The sequence below is a fragment of the Podarcis filfolensis genome (genome assembly GCF_964270895.1).
Source record: "Podarcis filfolensis genome assembly, chromosome: 2".
Lineage (NCBI taxonomy): Eukaryota > Metazoa > Chordata > Lepidosauria > Squamata > Lacertidae > Podarcis > Podarcis filfolensis.
The window spans coordinates 13,211,665-13,230,234 of record NC_139605.1 but is presented as its reverse complement, the minus strand read 5'-3'; the positions used below and the strand labels follow the sequence as shown (position 1 = coordinate 13,230,234).

The 18,570-nt window shown below is 45.1% G+C and overlaps 2 protein-coding genes across 9 annotated transcripts; one reads left to right on the top strand and one right to left on the bottom strand.

The window, feature by feature from the left end:
• Positions 1-954: 954 nt before the first annotated feature.
• CSNK2B (casein kinase 2 beta) lies at positions 955-12,864 on the bottom strand. Of its 5 annotated transcripts, none has more exons than XM_083602449.1 (8): positions 12,741-12,864; positions 10,853-10,949; positions 6,810-6,892; positions 5,716-5,818; positions 3,817-3,932; positions 3,451-3,526; positions 2,945-3,134; positions 955-1,331 (listed from the first exon to the last, which is right to left on the bottom strand). In XM_083602449.1, the coding sequence occupies exons 2-8, from the start codon at positions 10,920-10,922 to the stop codon at positions 1,241-1,243; spliced, it is 729 nt and encodes a 242-aa protein (XP_083458575.1). In that variant the 5' UTR covers positions 10,923-10,949; positions 12,741-12,864; the 3' UTR covers positions 955-1,240. The 5 variants fall into 5 exon arrangements, with proteins under 5 accessions (XP_083458575.1, XP_083458578.1, XP_083458576.1 ...); XM_083602452.1 differs by having other exon boundaries at positions 12,560-12,769; XM_083602450.1 differs by lacking the exon at positions 12,741-12,864 and adding an exon at positions 12,616-12,714.
• On the top strand, positions 7,642-18,570 carry GPANK1 (G-patch domain and ankyrin repeats 1). Of its 4 annotated transcripts, none has more exons than XM_083602222.1 (3): positions 7,642-7,771; positions 15,355-16,004; positions 17,588-18,570. In XM_083602222.1, the coding sequence occupies exons 2-3, from the start codon at positions 15,412-15,414 to the stop codon at positions 18,048-18,050; spliced, it is 1,056 nt and encodes a 351-aa protein (XP_083458348.1). In that variant the 5' UTR covers positions 7,642-7,771; positions 15,355-15,411; the 3' UTR covers positions 18,051-18,570. The 4 variants fall into 4 exon arrangements, with proteins under 4 accessions (XP_083458348.1, XP_083458347.1, XP_083458349.1 ...); XM_083602221.1 differs by lacking the exon at positions 7,642-7,771 and adding an exon at positions 12,929-13,253; XM_083602223.1 differs by lacking the exon at positions 7,642-7,771 and adding an exon at positions 12,952-13,086.

Genomic DNA, 18,570 nt, shown 5'->3' with positions numbered 1-18,570 from the left:
GCAAATTCAGTGCACCTCACATACAGCCTGGTATGGGGAGGGGTGGTTAGGGCTGGGAGAAAGCTAGTGATCACTAACAGCGTGAGCTGTGCAAGTGTGTAAGGGGAGAGAAGTTGGGAGAAGGAAGAAACTGCTTAGGATTTCTGGCCAGATGTGAACACAGAATGCTACCAAGTTTGTGCACATGTAGCAGCAGTTTTTAAAAATACATAAAAGCATTACAGGGTAGGACCACTAAAAAAAGATGCTGGGAAGAACAGCAAACTGCACAGAGCGTGGAGGCTACTGGAAAACCTTCAACAGACCACACTCATCCTGTGTACAATTACTGAGGGGACACTGTAGGCAAATACTGAGTTACAATTATGTATGACTACAGTTAGTGGTTTCTGAATTATGAATTCAGCTCCTACTCAGCAAGTGAAGAGCACACATATAAAATGGGCTACAAATAAAGACAAACAACACTAGAAGTTCCCTGAAGTGCTTTTGAGGCACATTTCCCTCATTCTGATCCATCCTCTTAAAGGATGTAGTCTCAGTTGCCCAAATTACTTCTGATATTTCCCCTTTTCAGTTAAACACAATGAATATCCCAAGCTCGGTGTAAATTATAGCAAACCTCTCTAACCACAGTATTTCCCCATACGCAGTGATAATTAAGGGGTTGGCTCAAATGTCCTCCCCACCTTAGCACTGAGTTATCAAAGTATGTGTGTGTTGTCCACTACAGAAGTCAACACGTATAATGTAGGAGGTGGGATTCTATCATATTAATTCAGCATCTCCAACTTGTGATGCATTTTAAGTGTAATCAGATCCATGTTCCCCACCACTTTCTTCCCACTATCTATTATCTATTTTGTGAAAATTATATATCGCTTAATTTTAGAAAACCTTAAAGTAGTTTATGCAATCCTCCTGCCCAGAACAAAGACAAATCAAATTCTCATCTTTTACATTTTTAATGTATTTTATTTTTTAAAAAGAAAAAAAGCCCCACAAAATCATGACATTCAAGTTGGTTATTGAATTTTTCTGTCACAGTCTGTGTTTCTGGGAATTAACAGAAATTGTTTATTATTAATTTAAACCACACACCAGAAATGAGACTAAAAATCAGGCTGGAGAGTGACAAAGAATAATCTGCAGGGGACTTCATCAAAACAAAGTATGAGCAGCCCTGACTGGGGTAAAGGGAGTTATCAGGGAAGGACCCTGAGCACCTGGATGTAGAAGATCAACGAATAGTTTTGACTGGGCTCTTAAAATTGCTGGCGGCCTGAAGCTGCAGCTGGTAAGCCATAGGGTGGATCTTGAATCCGTAAAGTCTGAAATAGAAAAGTGAAGGGTTGAAATGGAAGATTCAGGGAAGAAAAGCTCAAACAGCTACCAGGTATTTCAGTAAAAGGTATGGATAAACTTTCATTCATTTTCAAACCCATTAGGAACACATCACTAAGAGGAGGACAGTGCCAGCCTTGGTGCCCCACACCCCATAACTGTAGTGCCCACTTGCTGCTTTCCCTCTCCAGTTGCTTCCCTGTGGCTCATCTCAGCCTACCACCCTGCCCACCCCATCACCCACAGCACTGCCTGCAAGGCTGTGTGTAGGGAGGCAGAGGCTTCTCCCTATGGATGGGGGGGGGGAGGGTTTTCCTCTTCAGCATCTCACTCCATCTCATCCAAGAATTGAGGTTCCAGCTTATTTCTTCTCCCTCTTTCTGTCTAGGGAGGTGTGGAAGGAGTTCGCCTTCCAAATGCAAGGGCTCGCCTGCCTCCTGGCTCTCTTCAGAAAGGAACACAGACACATACCTGATTCTCATCATTCCCCCCCCATTAAAAAATAATAAAAAGTAATAATATTAAGCAAATGGTTTCTTTGTGGACTTCAGACCACGTCACAATTTGTGGGGGAATTGGCATGTGAGGGAGCGTTGTTAAGGGAATGTGAGAAGATGGGATGAATTGCCCTGGATTGTCACTTCTCTGGATGAATTGCTTATTTATGGGGTGACTAGTCTCTTTTCTTTCTGCATAGGCTCTGACCTTGGGAGTACTTTTATTACTCCTCTTCTCCATGGGGAAGTAATGTATCTCCCCCCACCCCGGAAATATCGCGAGTCTAAGGCTTCTCCTTATGACTATCTGGATATGGGGCTGGAGGGTTCCCTCTCCAGCATCTCACCCTTCCGCTTTCAGTCTCCACTCCACCTCATCCAGCAATCAACACAAGGTTTGGGTCCTTCTTCCTTTCCACCTCTCTCTGTCTAGCTAGCAGTTGCCAGGACATTACCCCATTTGCTTCTACATGGTTCCATCCTTATTTCAGACATTGTGATATATCGGTATATCGCAATGTTTAGCTGGTGTTATATCATGATGCTGAAAACCAGATACTGCCCAACCCTATTTCATATGCAAACTATTGGGAGACAAGCAGCCCAGCTCAACCTGAACAGAGCTGGATACCACTTTTGAGCCAGCCTGCATCTCAGCCTTCTCAGTATCTCCATTCAAGTGATGGAATGGGTAGCAATAACCTGGGAAGGTCAGCTAAGCAGTGCTGGCCCAGTCAAAAGGCAGTTCGGCTCTCAGGCTTTCTTTCACCACCAAGGATACCTGAGGTTTCTACTTTGTGGTAGAAACCTTCAGCAAATCCTGTCTCCTTACTGGTAGGAAGATATTTTTGCCAGGAAGCTGGAATTTTCTTGGTGAAAGTATGTGTGGCTGTGGCTGCATGTGCGAGAGATGACCTCATGGCTGGGTATGGCTGGCCCTCAAGCAGGTTGGTTGGAAAGGATATGAGTAGCAAGCACCCAATGGAAGTAACAAGAGAAAATGTGGATTTGGTTGGCTGAATTTAGCAGCAAGGAAGGATAAACCTGTGATCCCAATACTCTCCTGGAATATTTTCACCTGACATCTTTTGAAGCAGTCTTACCTGGGCACAAATTGGTTAGCAGGTCGTTTCGGCCGATACTCAGGGTGCACCATAAACAACATGTGGGGGAAGCCTGTCCCAAAATAGGCCCCATCTGTGTGATGGTGGCGGGAAGATTTGGGGGTGTAGACATCCATGCACTTAGGGCAGTAAAGTTTAACCATGGCCTCCCCTGGGATATCAGATAAGCCTAGGAGTGAAGAAGAAAGCATAGTTCAAAAAAGAGGTGGCTTTGGGGCTCAGACCCACCATCATACCTTGGTGTTAGCAGTTCTAAAATGAGCACTTTTCAAGCCATTTAAACAGATAATTCAACAATAAAAATTCTGAAATAGCCTGTTTGTGCAAGTACCCACCCTCAAGTTTTGATCCTACCTGCAGCCCTCCTGGATTCCCTCCAATTCAGTACATCTTTATTGCACTACTCAAGAACTCTGACATGCAATTCAACTTTAGACCCCTCCCATTAGCTCCTAAAAAACCTCTTCCCCAGTACACAAACTCACCAATGGGCAGCATGGGCTGGTTCTCACAATAAACTCGGGGGCAGTAACCAAAGTCTCCTTGCTGGTATTTCTCAAGCTAGAAAAGAGAAAGTGTTTGCAAAGGAAATTAGGACTTCCTCTCCACGTTGTGGGAAGACAACTCCAAAGTAAGATTGGTTAGGGCAGGAGGTCATCAAGAATAGCCTTTAAGGAGTTCCAAATCGGGTCTATCACTGGCCACTTAGAACAGCCAAGAGGATATTATAGTATAAGTTAAAGTGCCTTTCCCTTCTTGACTTCATTGCCTCTGGTCTCACTGTGGCTATATCAGAGCATTAGCAAATAAGTTACAGGGTGACCTGCTTATACAACAGCATAGACATTCACCATTTGGGCAATTCCACGGTTTGTGAGGATGTAGCGGGCATGGATGAGGCCGTAGAGCATTTCAGCTGCCTGTTCAATCAAGTCACTCTGGTTAGGGTTGTCCTCAAGCTCCTCATCTACAAGAGGACAGAAAAAAGTCAAGAGCTAATATAAGAAAAGTACAGGAGAGCCATAGAGACTCTGACAGAGATGAAGGTTCCCCATCATGTGCTCTAGTCCACTGCTGAAACAAATGATCATCATAATCCCAGCCCTCACCCTAAGGACCCAGGGCAGGCTACAACCTTAAAACACAGTATTAACAACATTTTAAAACACCTTACGATCACAGAAATAAGGTGGATCAAAAAATTATACACCTCAAGTGTCAAAAGCAAGGGTAGAAAGATGCATCGTCTGATACAAACAATTTCTAAGACCACATTATACCTAATGCTAGCACTGCACATGTACAATTCTCTCTCGGCCTCTGTCTTTTACTCCCTTTCCTAGCACACCAAATTCTAGCTGTACAACTTAGTGACAAAACATATTCACTAATTTTGCCAGATGTACAGAATAATTTATAGGTTTCTGATCTTGGCTTCTCTAATAAGACTATGGGTTTTATCTAACAAAGCAACTGCTTGCACAACTGAACTCTCCACTCCCTGCTCTAGCGGTTCCACCAAACCACACAGATTTGCGGTGGGGGGGGGGAGCGGTTCTGTTGTGTGAATGGAAGCAGTTCTGCTCATGCAATGATTTTTCTGGGTTCAACCCAATGACATCTATGCCATTTATCAGATACATGAAATAGGCAGCTTCATATGGAAAGACAGAATATAAATTAAATTTAAAAATATTTAATTAATATTTAATTAAGAACACATAATCAGGATTTCCAAAATGTATGGTTTCCAAGGCAAGCTGCTCCAATAATTTACATCCTTGCAAATACTTAACCTCTGCTTTTAATGAAGTCTCAGAAACTTCAATTCCAATTCCCCATGTGCACTAATGTTAGAGTAGAAAATCAGAGGAGGATTTTGTCATTCTGAGCAGTATGCACAATTTTGTTTTAGCAGAATACAAAAAAATATATTTTTAGAGTAGTATTTAACTAGCCCTCTCTTGGTTTGTTTGCCATTTTTTAACAGGAAGTTGTCTCAAATTAATAATCTCACAGACAGACAGGCTTTCAGAGATCTGTGCTTTATGTAGATAAATAATAGTAATAATTAATAATAATTTTTTATTTATACCCCGCCCTTCCCAGTTTAAAAACTGGGCTCAGGGCGGCTAACAGCAAATATAAAACATTGATTAAAATATGACTTAAAAACAGCACAAAACAACATAAAATACAACATAAAATACAGCATCAATATCAATAAAATTCAAAAATTCAGGGGTCATGGGGGGGCAGTCAGTAGACATCAAATGATCACCAGGGCTAACTGGACAAGTTGGTCCTACTAGGGCCAACGAGGAGACCAGGTAAGAATTTAAATGTGGGGTCCCAGAAAGGGTTTCTTCATAGAAGAGGAAAGGGAAAAGGGAACAGAGGATCAGGCTAATTCAAACTGAAGGCCAGGCGGAATAGCTCTGTCTTACAGGTCTTGCAGAAGGAGATCAAGTCCTGCAGGATAAACAGAAGCACCTTGCCGCTAATAATAATAATAATAATAATAATAATAATAATAATAATAAAAACAACTTGTACCCATGCTATGTAAATTCTTATTACACGACAAAATGAAACTTGAAGTCTAGTCATTCCAAAATATGCAAGATGTTTTAGGGTAGCAGTGTGCCCTCATTAGGATAACCCTATGACCACTAACCACATTTACTCTTAGTCCCAAATGTCAGGTGGTCTGAGATGTAATCAGTAAAACAGAAAGAACCATCTCTCACCTGGTTCCAAATCGAGGATCATATCCAAGGCCTGGCGATAGTGGGGAACTTGCTCATTGAGGCCAGTCAGGTTGAACTTGTCTTGGATGTAATCTTCATCTACCTAGAATAGAAATAAAAAATACTCAGACTCAAGATCAGCCAAATAAACTATTGCCTTTACCAAGTGACCTATTCTGACTTCTCAGATCCCCTCGGCCTATTTCACATCTCATCTTATACTCACTCACTGGGAAGTAAGCTCCATTGAACTCAGTGGCATTGGGGTTTTTTCTGAGTAGACAAGTACAGCATTACAATGCAAGTAACTAGCTTCCTAAGATTCCCATGAACTTCCAACTAATATACAAAACTCTTCGTCCTCTCAAGAAACCTAGGAGTCCCTGTTCACTGCCAACACCCTTCCTACTACATAGTTAGGATATTTTTTTGTAGGGGGGAGGGGAATCATGCCATTTTGCTCCCAGCCCCTCTTACTAAAACTACATGCAAACATTGTTGTTGTTTAGTTGTGTCCGACTCTTCGTGACCCCATGGACCAGAGCACGCCAGGCACTCCTGTCTTCCACTGCCTCCCGCAGTTTGGTCAAACTCATGCTGGTGGCTTCGAGAACCCTGTCCAACCATCTCATCCTCTGTCATCCCCTTCTCCTTGTGCCCTCCATCTTTCCCAACATCAGGGTCTTTTCCAGGGAGTCTTCTCTTCTCATGAGGTAGCCAAAGTATTGGAGCCTCAGCTTCAGGATCTGTCCTTCCAGTGAGCACTCAGGACAGATTTTCTTAAGAATGGAGAGGTTTGATCTTCTTGCAGTCCATGGGAGACTCTTGAGTCTCCTCCAGTACCATAATTCAAAAGCATCAATTCTTCACCAATCAGCCTTCTTTATGGTCCAGCTCTCATTTCCATACATCACTACTGGGGAAACCATAGCTTTAACACGCAAACATACTGAGGTCTTAATCCCAACTCACCTCACAGAAGAATTCATTGCCACGCATGGAGAACAGTGGTGGCAGCATCCCAACTCCTACCTCCCAGCCCCTCTCTCACAAAATCCACACACACGTTTGTTGAGGCCTTCATCCCAACTCACCTCACAGAAGAACTCATTGCCACGCAAGCCACAGAACCAGGAAATCCAGGACACTTCCTCAGAGCTACTCATCTTCCCGTCCTCTACAGAAAAAAAAGGTGCATCAACAGCCACATTTTCACAACCTTCTAACACACCTTCTCTTCCAGTTTAACCAGGAAATAGCTCCTTTATAAAAACACTTCTTATGCAAAGCACTTCATTGGGCATAGAGAGTTTCAGCGCACCCTGTTCAAGAAAACACACCCTTTCATTTCCGTGACTGCAGACCGGTATTAGAGGAGAATCCAACGTGTTCCCTTCTGCTTGAACGCCATCTCTCTCTCTCTGTTAGAACTAGTAAAAAATCCCTTTGCAGACTAGTTTAACCTCTACCCATGCCCTGCCCTTCTGCACAGAATTGTGAGAACGACACAACTCTTCCTCCCCTTGCTTTCTTGTTTTCTTTCTTTTTTTGCCTATGGCAGGCTCCCAAACGCCCTCCCTTAATCTTGCAGAGCCGTCTCCGCTGCCTAAAATTCCTCCTCTCTACTTTCTGCAGAGTAACCCCCTAAATCTATGCCTCAATAACTCACCTCAGGGGGCTCAATTCCCTCAAGGAGAGGAACACGGGGTGCAAACAAGCTTTGGACCGCTAAGGCCTCTGCCAGTTTCCACCGCGCACGCGCCACTCTCACTGATGAAAGAGCATCACGGGACAGTAGTACTTCAGAATAAGGCTGGAGTTAGCAAACAAGATAGACAAAACTACAAGTCCTAGAGTGCAGCCGCGAAGGAAATGGCAAGCACGTTCTGGGCCGCGGAGCACACTGGGATTTGTAGTCCAAAAGCCCTTTAAGCCGCTGCGCTTTTAAGAAGAACATGTGTAGGTGGAGTGGTCCCAGACGATCAATGAGAGGCGTCTAGGTAGAAAGGATGTAAAGTTTGCCTATGCCGCGCTAACCTATAACGGACGCATTATGGTAAATATGATCAAATAATATTTCAATTTAAAAGGAGACAGGAGTAGGAGAGTTCCTAAAGAATCGTCATGAGTGCTTGAGACGGAAGCCTCCTTGGTCAGATAAAATTGCCATAATTGAAATAGCAGCCCAGAACTCCGAGAAACTTGATTTGTACAGGAAAGACGGCTTGTAGAAACCCTATCACGAGCTAGGTACCGATTCAGAATTGAGGCGGTAGTTGCAGCTTTCTCTTACAAAGCTAGGGAAAAAAGGGCGGCTATCAGGCGCGCATCACCGTGACTTCCTGCGCCGTTAGCCCGATGCAAATCCTCACCGCCGCTCATATTGGCCCCGATTGAAAAGCAGGCGGGCATAGCCTGGGGAATGGTTTCTCGGACGGTGGGGTGGAGATAGCGAGCAGATGAGAACATATATTATAACCCCATGGGAGGAGGAGAATTGAAAGCAAAACAAAGTGGGTCTGATCCTATCTGAAGGCAGCGCATATTTTAAATACATATTAAATATGCGGAAGAGAGCAAGTGCGTCCACCGAGCGAGAGGGAAAAGTGGGAGGCGCAGAAAAAGCAGGATTGTGGGGCCAAGCATTAGCTGTTATTTTTATGAAGCGCTCAGATTTCTGGAATGCAATCCTCGAAGGAAGGACTGAGTAAAAGCTTAATTATAGAAAAGGAAGGAGGGAAAAGAAAATAAGCCAGCTGCTTTCTTAATACATAATAGGCGCTGTTAGGTATGCCCCTCCCTAAAAAGAACCAAGAAAGTCCTCTATGTGCCTCTATTAGAGAGCAAAGACGTTTTAATCCCCCACCCCCTCTGTTAAAAGTCTTTGAGGAATATTTTTTCCATTCCAAATCCTACAATTTAGGATGTGAATCGCTCAATTTGGTCTTCTCTCTTGAGCATTATTATTATTATTATTATTATTATTATTATTATTATTATTATTATTATTAATTAATTTAATTTATACCCCTGGGTTTCCCCAGCCACTCTGGGTGGCTCCCAACAAGAATATTAAAAACACAGTAAAACATCAAACCTTAAAAACTTCAGATTTTAACCATCCTCATGAGGTTTTGGTCATCAGCATACATATGGGATCTACTCTTCCAGGTCTCCCACCTGTGGTACCTCCTCATTTGCTTACAATGACATCATCATTCATTAATGCATATTTAGCAGGAGACAAGAGTTTGTAGAAGAGAGACCAGAAAGTGATGCATACATTGACCGTAGCGACAGAGCACCCATACACTGCACCCGCTGTCCACGGCCAGTGAACTGCCTTGTGGAGAGATGGGGAGTGGGTGCACTTATGAGGCCAATCCACAACCTCCCTAAGATCCAGTGGTGGCTTGTGGAACCTAGACCGGCTCCAGCACCTAGGAGGTGACGTGGGTGGTGCCTAGGTCCCCATCCTCCTCCTCTGTAATTTTCTCTACTACTAAGTCAGCCACTCTGTGGCTTGTTTCCCTGTTTAGTTAAGGGAAGAATTTGGTGCAACTTATTCTCCAGTAAGTGGGTAAAACCTCAGCGCCTAGGACTTGCCGATCGCATGGTCGGCGGTTCGAATCCCCGCGGTGGGGTGCGCTCCCGTCGTTCGGTCCCAGCGCCTGCCAACCTAGCAGTTCGAAAGCACCCCCGGGTGCAAGTAGATAAATAGGGACCGCTTACCAGTGGGAAGGTAAACGGCATTCCATGTGCTGCGCTGGCTCGCCAGATGCAGCTTGTCACGCTGGCCACGTGACCCGGAAGTGTCTGCGGACAGCGCTGGCTCCCGGCCTATAGAGTGAGATGAGCGCACAACCCTAGAGTCTGTCAAGACTGGCCCGTACGGGCAGGGGTACCTTTACCTTTACTCTCCAGTAAGCGGGCAGAGAATTTCAGGCAGCATACAACATTCACCAAAAGAAAATTATACCAATTACCCCAGCATGTACAGTGAGCATCGTGGCTGCATGAGGCTCTAGCCCAACAGTCTTAGTACTGACCCTGTAGATTTCAGTACCTCTGTAAGTTACAATACAATATAAATTGCCATTGTATACTAACTATGCTTCAATTTATTGGAGCTCTTCCAATAATTTATGGCATAGATTAGAAGTGGCACATGAAGGGGCAACGGCAGAGGCGCTGGGATGAGGTGGAAGGTTGGGGGAACTTTGGTGATTGCAGCAGTTTGCAGGTGTGGGTCCTCCTGCTGGCAAGATGGGGCAACTGCAGTAAAGTGCTTGCTTCTTTCTGTACTGCATATGTTATCATTTACTTTACAGTGCAATCTCTAAAACATGTTTCCTTGTATTTAGTCCCATGGAGTACAATGGGACTTACTCCCAGGTCAATGCATATAGGTTTGCAGCCCTAATGCAGGATTTATCAGCAGGTCCAGACCAACTGAAAAATCCTGATGGGTTTGCTGATGTCTTTTAATGTACATTTAAAAATACTCACTAAATAAGTGCAGGACAGACTTTAGGCTTTTGAGTTTGGGATCAACCTTGTGATTTCCTAGGAACCCAAGAGTCACCAACTGTAGCCATTCTTTTAAGCAGCTTGGCTTGTTGTTGTTGTTGCAGCACCATCCTCAAATGTTTTCATATATAAATATTTAATACATTTAGAGCTGTAGTTATATAGCTACATCTAGGAGCAAGTTCTATTGAACCCTATAGGGATGACATCAGAGTAGACATGTATAGGATTGTGCTGGCACTTCCCACTCAAAATTTAAATTAAGTTAAAGAAAACTGTTTAGCTTAGCTTGCAATTTCAACATAAGCCTCCAAAATTCTCTTCAACTGGAAGTGATGGGGCCAAGTCACTTCTATGAGGGCAGTGCTTGAATTGGGGGATGGGAGAGTTGGGGGGGGAGTTACCAATGAAATCCAAAAATCACATCTCCTGACATCCTCCCTCACAACTTTAGTCATATCACTCCCATAATTTTCTAAAAATTGTAGCTAAAGGGGCAGTCACAAAAGGAAAGTGGGTGATCCCCCTATAATTCACAGACTACATGAAGAGCAACTAGATTCATTCCCCACTATCCAGTACAGGCCTCCCATCCACAGTAAGTTACCATCCCTGATGCTGGTGCTGCTTCGCCGACTCATTCTGTCTGCAGTGCCCGTTCTCAACATGGCTGTCATTTTAGGTTTTCTCTTAATTAGCCATGCCTGTTCAATGGATATAAATATATAAAGATCAGCATTTATTTTATATATAAATATAATATTTTTCTACCTCACTCTACAGCAAAAATGGTTGCCAGATCAGCTTATAAAGCATGACAGCCACTTCTCCCAGGTTTACAATCTAAGAGGCAGGTACAAAAGGGGGAAAAGGGGGAAAGGGAGGAGGACAAGTAACTTTAGGCAATTGTTCAAGTTATATGAGAGTGCTTATAATAACCAATTAAGGGGAAATTTGGATTTTCCAAGGACAAACTTTCCTTTCCCCTTCTGAACCACTTGGCAAGATAACTGGCATAGTAACAATTGAGCCTAAATCAAATGACTAATACTTAGGTCACTTGGGAAGTTCTGTTCCGACCAGTGCCTTCATCAGTGACCACAGCCTTTTTACAAAAAACTTATGTAACTGAAATTTTTCTCTTATGGTTAGCTGCCTTGAGTTCCGGTTATTGTGCAGAAAGTGTGGGTGTCAGTCAATGTTTTATATAAATTGTTGCATTCTACCACCTTACCCTTCTTTAATTAATAGTTAATATCACTGTAACATGTTTGATAATTTTGGTTCATTTCAATTCAACATTTGTCTGAATTAGTTCAGCTTTAAGTTTTACCTTTACCACATATCTGCCTAAATCTTGATTACTGAAATGGTCTGTTGGATGCTTTTTAAGAGTCTTTTTTTAAAAAAAGTACAATCCTGCACCCACACCCATACACCCAAATATGGATGACATGGGGAACTGGATGGCATGTAGCCACCTCTCTGCCAGCCTGTATTAGTGAGGAGGGTGAACACTGGTAGGAGGGTGGCTTGACATAGCCGAGACTCGTTTTGTCCATTTTGGTGGGAAGCTGTTGCTGGTAGTTTTAGGCTGAGGCAATTATGACTCTGGATCCAAAGCCGCATGTTTTCAACCCCAGCTACGCCAGCCTGGCATCCACATGCACAGCAAATAATAATAAATGCCACCCCGCCTTCCTAGTATGTGCCGAAGAATTTGCTGCCTTGGTCTGACACTCCCCGTTTGGATTGCTGTTCATTTGTTGCAAGGAACTTTGGCGTTCTTTACCTGCTACAAACACACTTTAAGGGTGATAACACTAGAAAAGGGTGTACAGTGGTACCTCAGGTTAAGTACCTAATTCCTTCCGGAGGTCCATTCTTAACCTGAAACTGTTCTTAACCTGAAGCACCACGTTAGCTAATGGGGCCTCCTGCTGCTGCCGCACCGCCGGAGCACAATTTCTGTCCTCAACCTGAAGCAAAGTTCCTAACCTGAAGCACTATTTCTGGGTTAGCGGAGTCTGTAACCTGAAGCATATGTAACCTGAGGTACCCAAATACGCAAATAAACCCAATTAAGGTACCACTGTATATAGATCAGCCTTAATTGGGTTTATTTGCGTATCATCCCCTTTCTGACAAAGTGGGTTTGCGACAGATACAGAACCTGACTAAGGCTGTAATCCTAACTCCTGTTTCTGGATTCAAAATCCTTTGAATTCAGCAGGAATTATTTCTGAACAGACGTAGGCCTCACCGTAAAATTAAGTTATGAGCAACTAATTCCCACCCACCCCTCTCCACTCACTCAAGACAGCGTGAGGGCAAAAGGGCAAATTCTTGTTGAAAAATAAAATGTAAAACCAACACATTCAAAAGTCGCTTGGGAAAGCTGTTTTCTCACAGGTCTAGTGGGGCATGGTGCCTATTTTCTAATTTTCATTAATATGGTCCCTTTTCTTTTTTCTTTTTTTAAAAAAAGACCTTACTCTCCAGAAAAAGCAGGAGCTATGAGGGATGAGTGAGCCTGCAGTATGCAAATTGCGTTAACCGTTAACGGCCGCTGCGCGAAAACGCTTGGCACGTGACTGCGCCTCGCGCCGGAAAAGGCGGGAAAGCGCGCCAGGCAGCAGTCCGCGAGAACAAGAACAGCCGCCGCCTCAAACCTCCTAGGAGCATACAGCGCATGCGTCTCCATTGCGACAGCGGGGCGCTTCCTCGGACACCCCACTGCGCAGGCGTCAGGTACAGGGAAGACTGCTTTAACCCTGCGTAAACAAGCAACTTTTTATCCGCTCGCCAGCTGCTGCTAAAACAGACCCAGCTTTCTCCAAGGTATATGCTTCTACGCCTGCGCGCCTTACGCCCCCCTTCCCCGGCGTCCCAGCTTGGCACATGCGCGTTACAAGCCTTTGCCAAGAACTCTGTGACCGGCGCCATAGAGATTGTTTTGGAAAGGGTAGAGTGACCCGCCGCCTGAATTTCCGGTAAAGGAGAACTGGGTGAGTGTTTTCCTGGGTGGTAAGGAAAGGCCCGAGTCAGTAGGGCTTGTGTTGGGCTTCCCAGAGGCTGTGGGGGGGGGGGGAGAGCAGCCCCCCACCCCGCCCCCCATTCCTGCTTCGGGGGTGGAGGGAGACCTTGGCTTGATTTCCTTCGCCCAGGGATCTGGGTGAAGCTCTGGAGAAGGCCCGACGTTCACCCCCCCCTCGCATCTCTAGGTTAAAAATGTACACATTTTTATGTGTACACACCACATACATTCAAAGCAAACGCGCAAATCCTGGGAACTCGTATCTTAAGGGTGCTGGGAATTGTAGTTCAGTGGGGTGTGAACTATAGTTCCCAGGGCTCAGGAGGCTGCGGATGGGAAGGTGCTCAGTGTATATCAGGGGTCAGCAGCCTTTTTCAGCAAGGGGCCGGTCCACTGTCCCTCAGACCTTGTGGGGGGCCGGACTATATTTTGGAGGGGAAATGAACGAATTCCTATGCCCCACAAATAACCCAGAGATGCATTTTAAATAAAAGGACACATTCTACTCACGTAAAAACACGCTGATTCCCAGACCATCCGCGGGCTGGATTTAGAAGGTGATTGGGCCAAATCCAGCCCCCTGGTCTTAGTTTGCCTACCCATGGTGTATATACACAGCCAAGGGTAAGATTGGAGTTGAGGGAGCGGCCTGAGATCCTCAAGAGATTCTGCCACCCAGGTCCCTGTTTTCCCGTTCCTGCCACCCTTCCTGCTTCTCTGGGCCTGACTGTCTTATTTCCGGCAAGTCTTTCCCAAAGTTGGTTTCATTTCTTCGGCGCTTCCTCCCAAACGCTGAATGCGAGAGGTGGCAGTCTCTCCTTCTTCCTCGGTGGCTTTGAAGCAGAGGTTGGAGGCCCATCTGTCACGGACGCTTCTGCTGAGATTCCTGCACCGCGGGGGGGGGGGGGTTGGACTAGATGATCTTGGGGATTCCCCTTCCAACTCTGCAATTCTGTGATTCTCTCCAACCTGCTTCTGCAAGTTTTCTCAGGTGGCCTCTCAAGCAGGGCTTGATCTGTAACACTCAAGCAGTTGCTGATCTGTAACACTAAGGATACCTGGTTGAACAACAGAGAACACAGTATCTGGTGTAGTGTTCAGCATCGTGAGAATCTTTGTGGGGGTTTTAAAAAGTCGGTCTCTAGCCATTATGCTTATGAAAACAGGCTTAAAATTATGTTGGTGGGTGACAGCTTAGAAGTTAAAGTAGTCTTAAGCAGGATTTCAGGTAGCTGGAGAGCAGATCCATCATTGTTCTTCCTGACTCTTTGCATTTCCTAGCCATGCCTAACAAAATGAACTATACAAAATAAGCAGTTTTGTGCAAATTTGATTTGGGCTATTGGCGTGGTTTGGATAAGTTTGAAGCTCCATAAACCATGGTTTGTGAAACAATAAAAGAGTGTATGGGCCAAAGCACTCTCTGCTCATTCCTCTTCTCTTCATCTTCTATTGCGTATTGTCTTTAACATGAACTGATTTAACTGGTTTAATATAAGGCAAAACAGGTGAAGCGAGGAACCCTCAGCCCAAGCACTCATTCACAGCTTCATAAACCATGGTTTATGAAACAATGGAACAGTTGCCCAAACCATGCCATTGAACTGAGCTTTTATTAAAGTTTGGCTTTCTAGCACAGAATACAAGATGTACTTATCCAACAACAACAAAAACCTGATTTATTTATTTTTTTAAAGAGAGTGGAATCCTATGTTTTTCTACAGATAAACAACTGGAGCAAATATTTACATTTTATTTTATTTTTCATAACTTATTCTTGTTTTGCCAGTCATAGAGTGGGGCAAGAAACTGTGCAGAGCACTGAAGACTCCCCACCCAACCACTGGAAATCTTGCTTGGCCATATTTCTCTGGCTTCAGTCATTTCAGCGGCCATTTGTGTGCATGCTTTAAAGCATGTCTTCACAAGCCAAATGCACTAGAAATTTCACTTTTTGGAAACATGGATTCTTAGGTAGTTGCTGCGAAATCACTGCACACATTCAGCCTTTATTACTTAGCAAAAAATGGGTCTTGGTGTAACACATAATTCTCTGACTCTTCTTTCAACAGGCTGCGAAGTTCCAGGTTGCGGTTTTGGCTTTATAGCCAGAGCCACCCTCTTCCAACATGAACCATGGTCCTCAGCTGATTGCTTTTACTCGTGCCCAGGAGGAATCAGATCTCTGGAGAGATGGGCGTGTCCAGAAAAAAAGCTGCAGAGGCTCCCGTCTTGCTGGCCAGGAGGAAGGGAACACAGCGGGAGAGGCAGCTCGCAGCTTCTATGAGAGCCTTTTGGAAGCTCCAGCTAATCCTGCGAGACCCTCACATAGGAAGCGAAAGGCGCCTTGCGTACGCCACCGACCTGCGCAACAGCTTCAGCCCGTCCAGAACCGCCTGGGACCGACAAGTAGCCGCACAGGGAACAAGTTCCTGAAAGCCGCCCAGGATGGCGACCTGAAATCTCTGCGGACGCTGGCGGAGAAGGAAGGGTGTGATGTGAACTATAGAGACGATTATTACTGGACGGCGATTATGTGTGCAGCTTACGCTGGACGGGTGGAGGCTGTGAGATATCTCCTGAGCCGCGGCGCTGCCTGGGTAGGGGTCTGTGAGCCCCAAGGCCGGGATGCTATGGATTTGGCTGAGGAGGCAGGACACCAGGATGTGGTGGACGCCCTACGGGAGAGTGAAAGGCCGCAGGTGAAGGAGGAACCCTCCAGGTGAGCTTCCTTGTTCCTGAGAATTCAGCTAGGGCTCCTTTGGGAGGAAGAGCAGGATATAAATGTAATAAACTAAATACAGTGGTACCTCGGGTTACATACGCTTCAGGTTACAGACTCCGCTAACCCAGAAATAGTAACTCGGGTTAAGAACTTTGCTTCAGGATGAGAACAGAAATCGAGCGGCGGTGGCGTGGCGGCAGCAGGAGGCCCCATTAGCTAAAGTGGTGCTTCAGGCTAAGAACAGTTTCAGGTTAAGAACAGACCTCCAGAACAAATTAAGTTCTTAACCCGAGGTACCACTGTATCCAGTTACTGTCCGGAGAAGAAAGCCTCTGAATGGGTTTGCTTTTAAATGCTGCTTCGGACTGTTCCAGAAACCCAGAGATACCTGCCAATAAAACTGCCACAGTTTTAAGAGATTCCCATCCACTTAAGACACTTCAACTGACCATCAGTTGTGAACATGGAAAGATCTCCCAGAGCAGCAGTAGTCAATATGTAGCTGGAATACCAACTCCCAGTATCCTTATCCAGTGGTTCTTGATGGCTGGGGCTGATGGGAGTTAGAGTCCAAAAGCATCTGGAGGGGCACCATATTGGCTACCCCTGCTATAGAGACCATCCCCTGCCACAAACCGTTCACCCCCCTTCCTAGGATATCCAGGCCCTACATCCTTCTTCCCATATCTAGGCCCCAAATCACTAGAAGAGCTTGGTTGGAGTTAACCCTCTTGACTTGGGTTGGCATTTGTGTTGTTGTTGGTTTTTTTGTGTGTGTTTTTGTTTATATTTTTTTATTCAAAGTTATAACAAGACATATTATCCAAAAACATATCCTTATTCCCCCCCCCCCATTTTTCCTCCCTCCCCCCCCCCCAGAACCCACCCCCCACCCCACCCCCCGACTTCCCTCAGTTCCAGTCTTTGGTTTCCCTAATATTGCTATTTTCTGCATGTTACAAAGTTGTATAGATCCTCAAACTGTTTAGCTGATTAATATCAGTAAAAAAAAATAATTGTGGATGTTAATTCAAAACCTGCCAAGGAGTCCAATTCGCTTTGTTGCGTCTTCAAATACTTTGTGAAAGGTTCCCATTCATCCTTAAAGTCACAGTTATCCTTGTCCCATAGCTTATATGTCAATTTTGCCAGTTCTGCATAGTCCATCAATTTTTCTTGCCATGATTCTTTAGTTGGGGTTTCTTCAGTCTTCCATCTTTGTGCTACCAGAACTCTTGCGGCCATTGTCACATACATGAATATGTTTTTCAACTTTTTTGGCAGGTCTTTTTGTGTTGTTTTAAAACTTCTCTCAATTGGTGTTTGTTTTGTTTTTATTGTTTTTTCTGTATGCTTGTAAATGTGGGAAAGAGGATTCATAAATGACGATGATGATATTTTCATCCAGGCAGCACAGACACAGTGGGTAGCCACTCCCTTTTTTCCCTTTCTCAAGAGAAGTCTGTATTTGTGTTTCTTCCTCACTTTCCCCTGTAAGATGCTCTTTGAGGGTTACTACAGTCGCAGTTTGTGTGAATGCGGCTTGCCTTTCTCCGGTGTAATTTTCCTTTGTTCTCCAGTCCGCAGCCACCGGCCGAGAGGAACTACTGTGCCGTGTGCCGGACGCACTACAGCGAGGACACGGTGGCGTTGCACGAGCGCTCCACTGCTCACCTCTTCAACCGGCGCGACCCACTGCCCCCCACACGCTACCACATCCCAGAGAACAACGTGGGCTTCCGGCTGATGGTCAAGGGAGGTTGGGATCAGGAAGCTGGCTTGGGGCCTGAGGGCACTGGCCGCAAATTCCCGATCCAGACTGTCCTCAAGCGAGATCAGAAAGGCCTGGGCTTCAGCAGTGACCTCAGACCCAAAGTCACCCACTTTGACGCTAATGACTCCAGTGCAGTGGAGAGGCCCGTAGAGCGGAGGCCCAGGAAGGAAAGAGCAGCGACGGTGGGGAAACGAGAAGCTCGCCGCAGAGAGGCCAAGGCCCAAGCTTGGGAACGCAACCTCCGTACTTACATGAACCTTGATATTTGAGCTCTTATTGGTTAGAGGAGCTGTCTACATAACCACTCGTTCTCCTTCTGGCCCAATCGGAGAGACAGCACAATGTTGTAAAGGGGAAAGGTCTTCTGAAGGAAGATACAAGGAGCTGCTGGCAGCTGGTAGGCAGTAGCCAAAGTAGGTAATCCAGAAAAATAAACTTGGAGTTTCCCATGTGTTGCACGAGGCCATAACACTCTCAGGCATCCTTGGACCACCCAGGTAAACAGGCCAAAGGTCAGAAAAGGCTCTTGGCTTCCTTTCAGGATCCCCAAGGGAAGCAAAAGATTAAAATATCTCTTGCTTTCCTCCTTTCCCCGGAGATCTGTTAGCAAACAAAATGTTAGCTTTCGCTCTGCGCAGTCGTCGGTGTTCATTGTGCAGGGCTATGTGTACTCTATGCTGGGAAGAAAAATAGAATTATTTGCCAACAGTGCTCCAGAACTTGCCTCACAAAAGAGCTGAATGATGTAGCTTATAGAAACTATTCAAATTAAATTACCTTATGCAGAAA

What these genes read in the sequence shown, in the direction of transcription:
- GPANK1 (XM_083602222.1), top strand. Translation starts at nt 15,412, where the DNA reads ATGAACCATGGTCCTCAGCTGATTGCTTTTACTCGTGCCCAGGAGGAA. An exon ending in GTGAAGGAGGAACCCTCCAG is followed by an intron (nt 16,005 to 17,587) that starts GTGAGCTTCCTT and finishes TTTGTTCTCCAG; the next exon opens with TCCGCAGCCACCGGCCGAGA.
- CSNK2B (XM_083602449.1), bottom strand. Translation starts at nt 10,922, where the DNA reads ATGACAGCCATGTTGAGAACGGGCACTGCAGACAGAATGAGTCGGCGA. An exon ending in GCAATGAGTTCTTCTGTGAG is followed by an intron (nt 5,819 to 6,809) that starts GTGAGTTGGGAT and finishes TTTCTATTCTAG; the next exon opens with GTAGATGAAGATTACATCCA. An exon ending in ACCGTGGAATTGCCCAAATG is followed by an intron (nt 3,527 to 3,816) that starts GTGAATGTCTAT and finishes TCTCTTTTCTAG; the next exon opens with CTTGAGAAATACCAGCAAGG.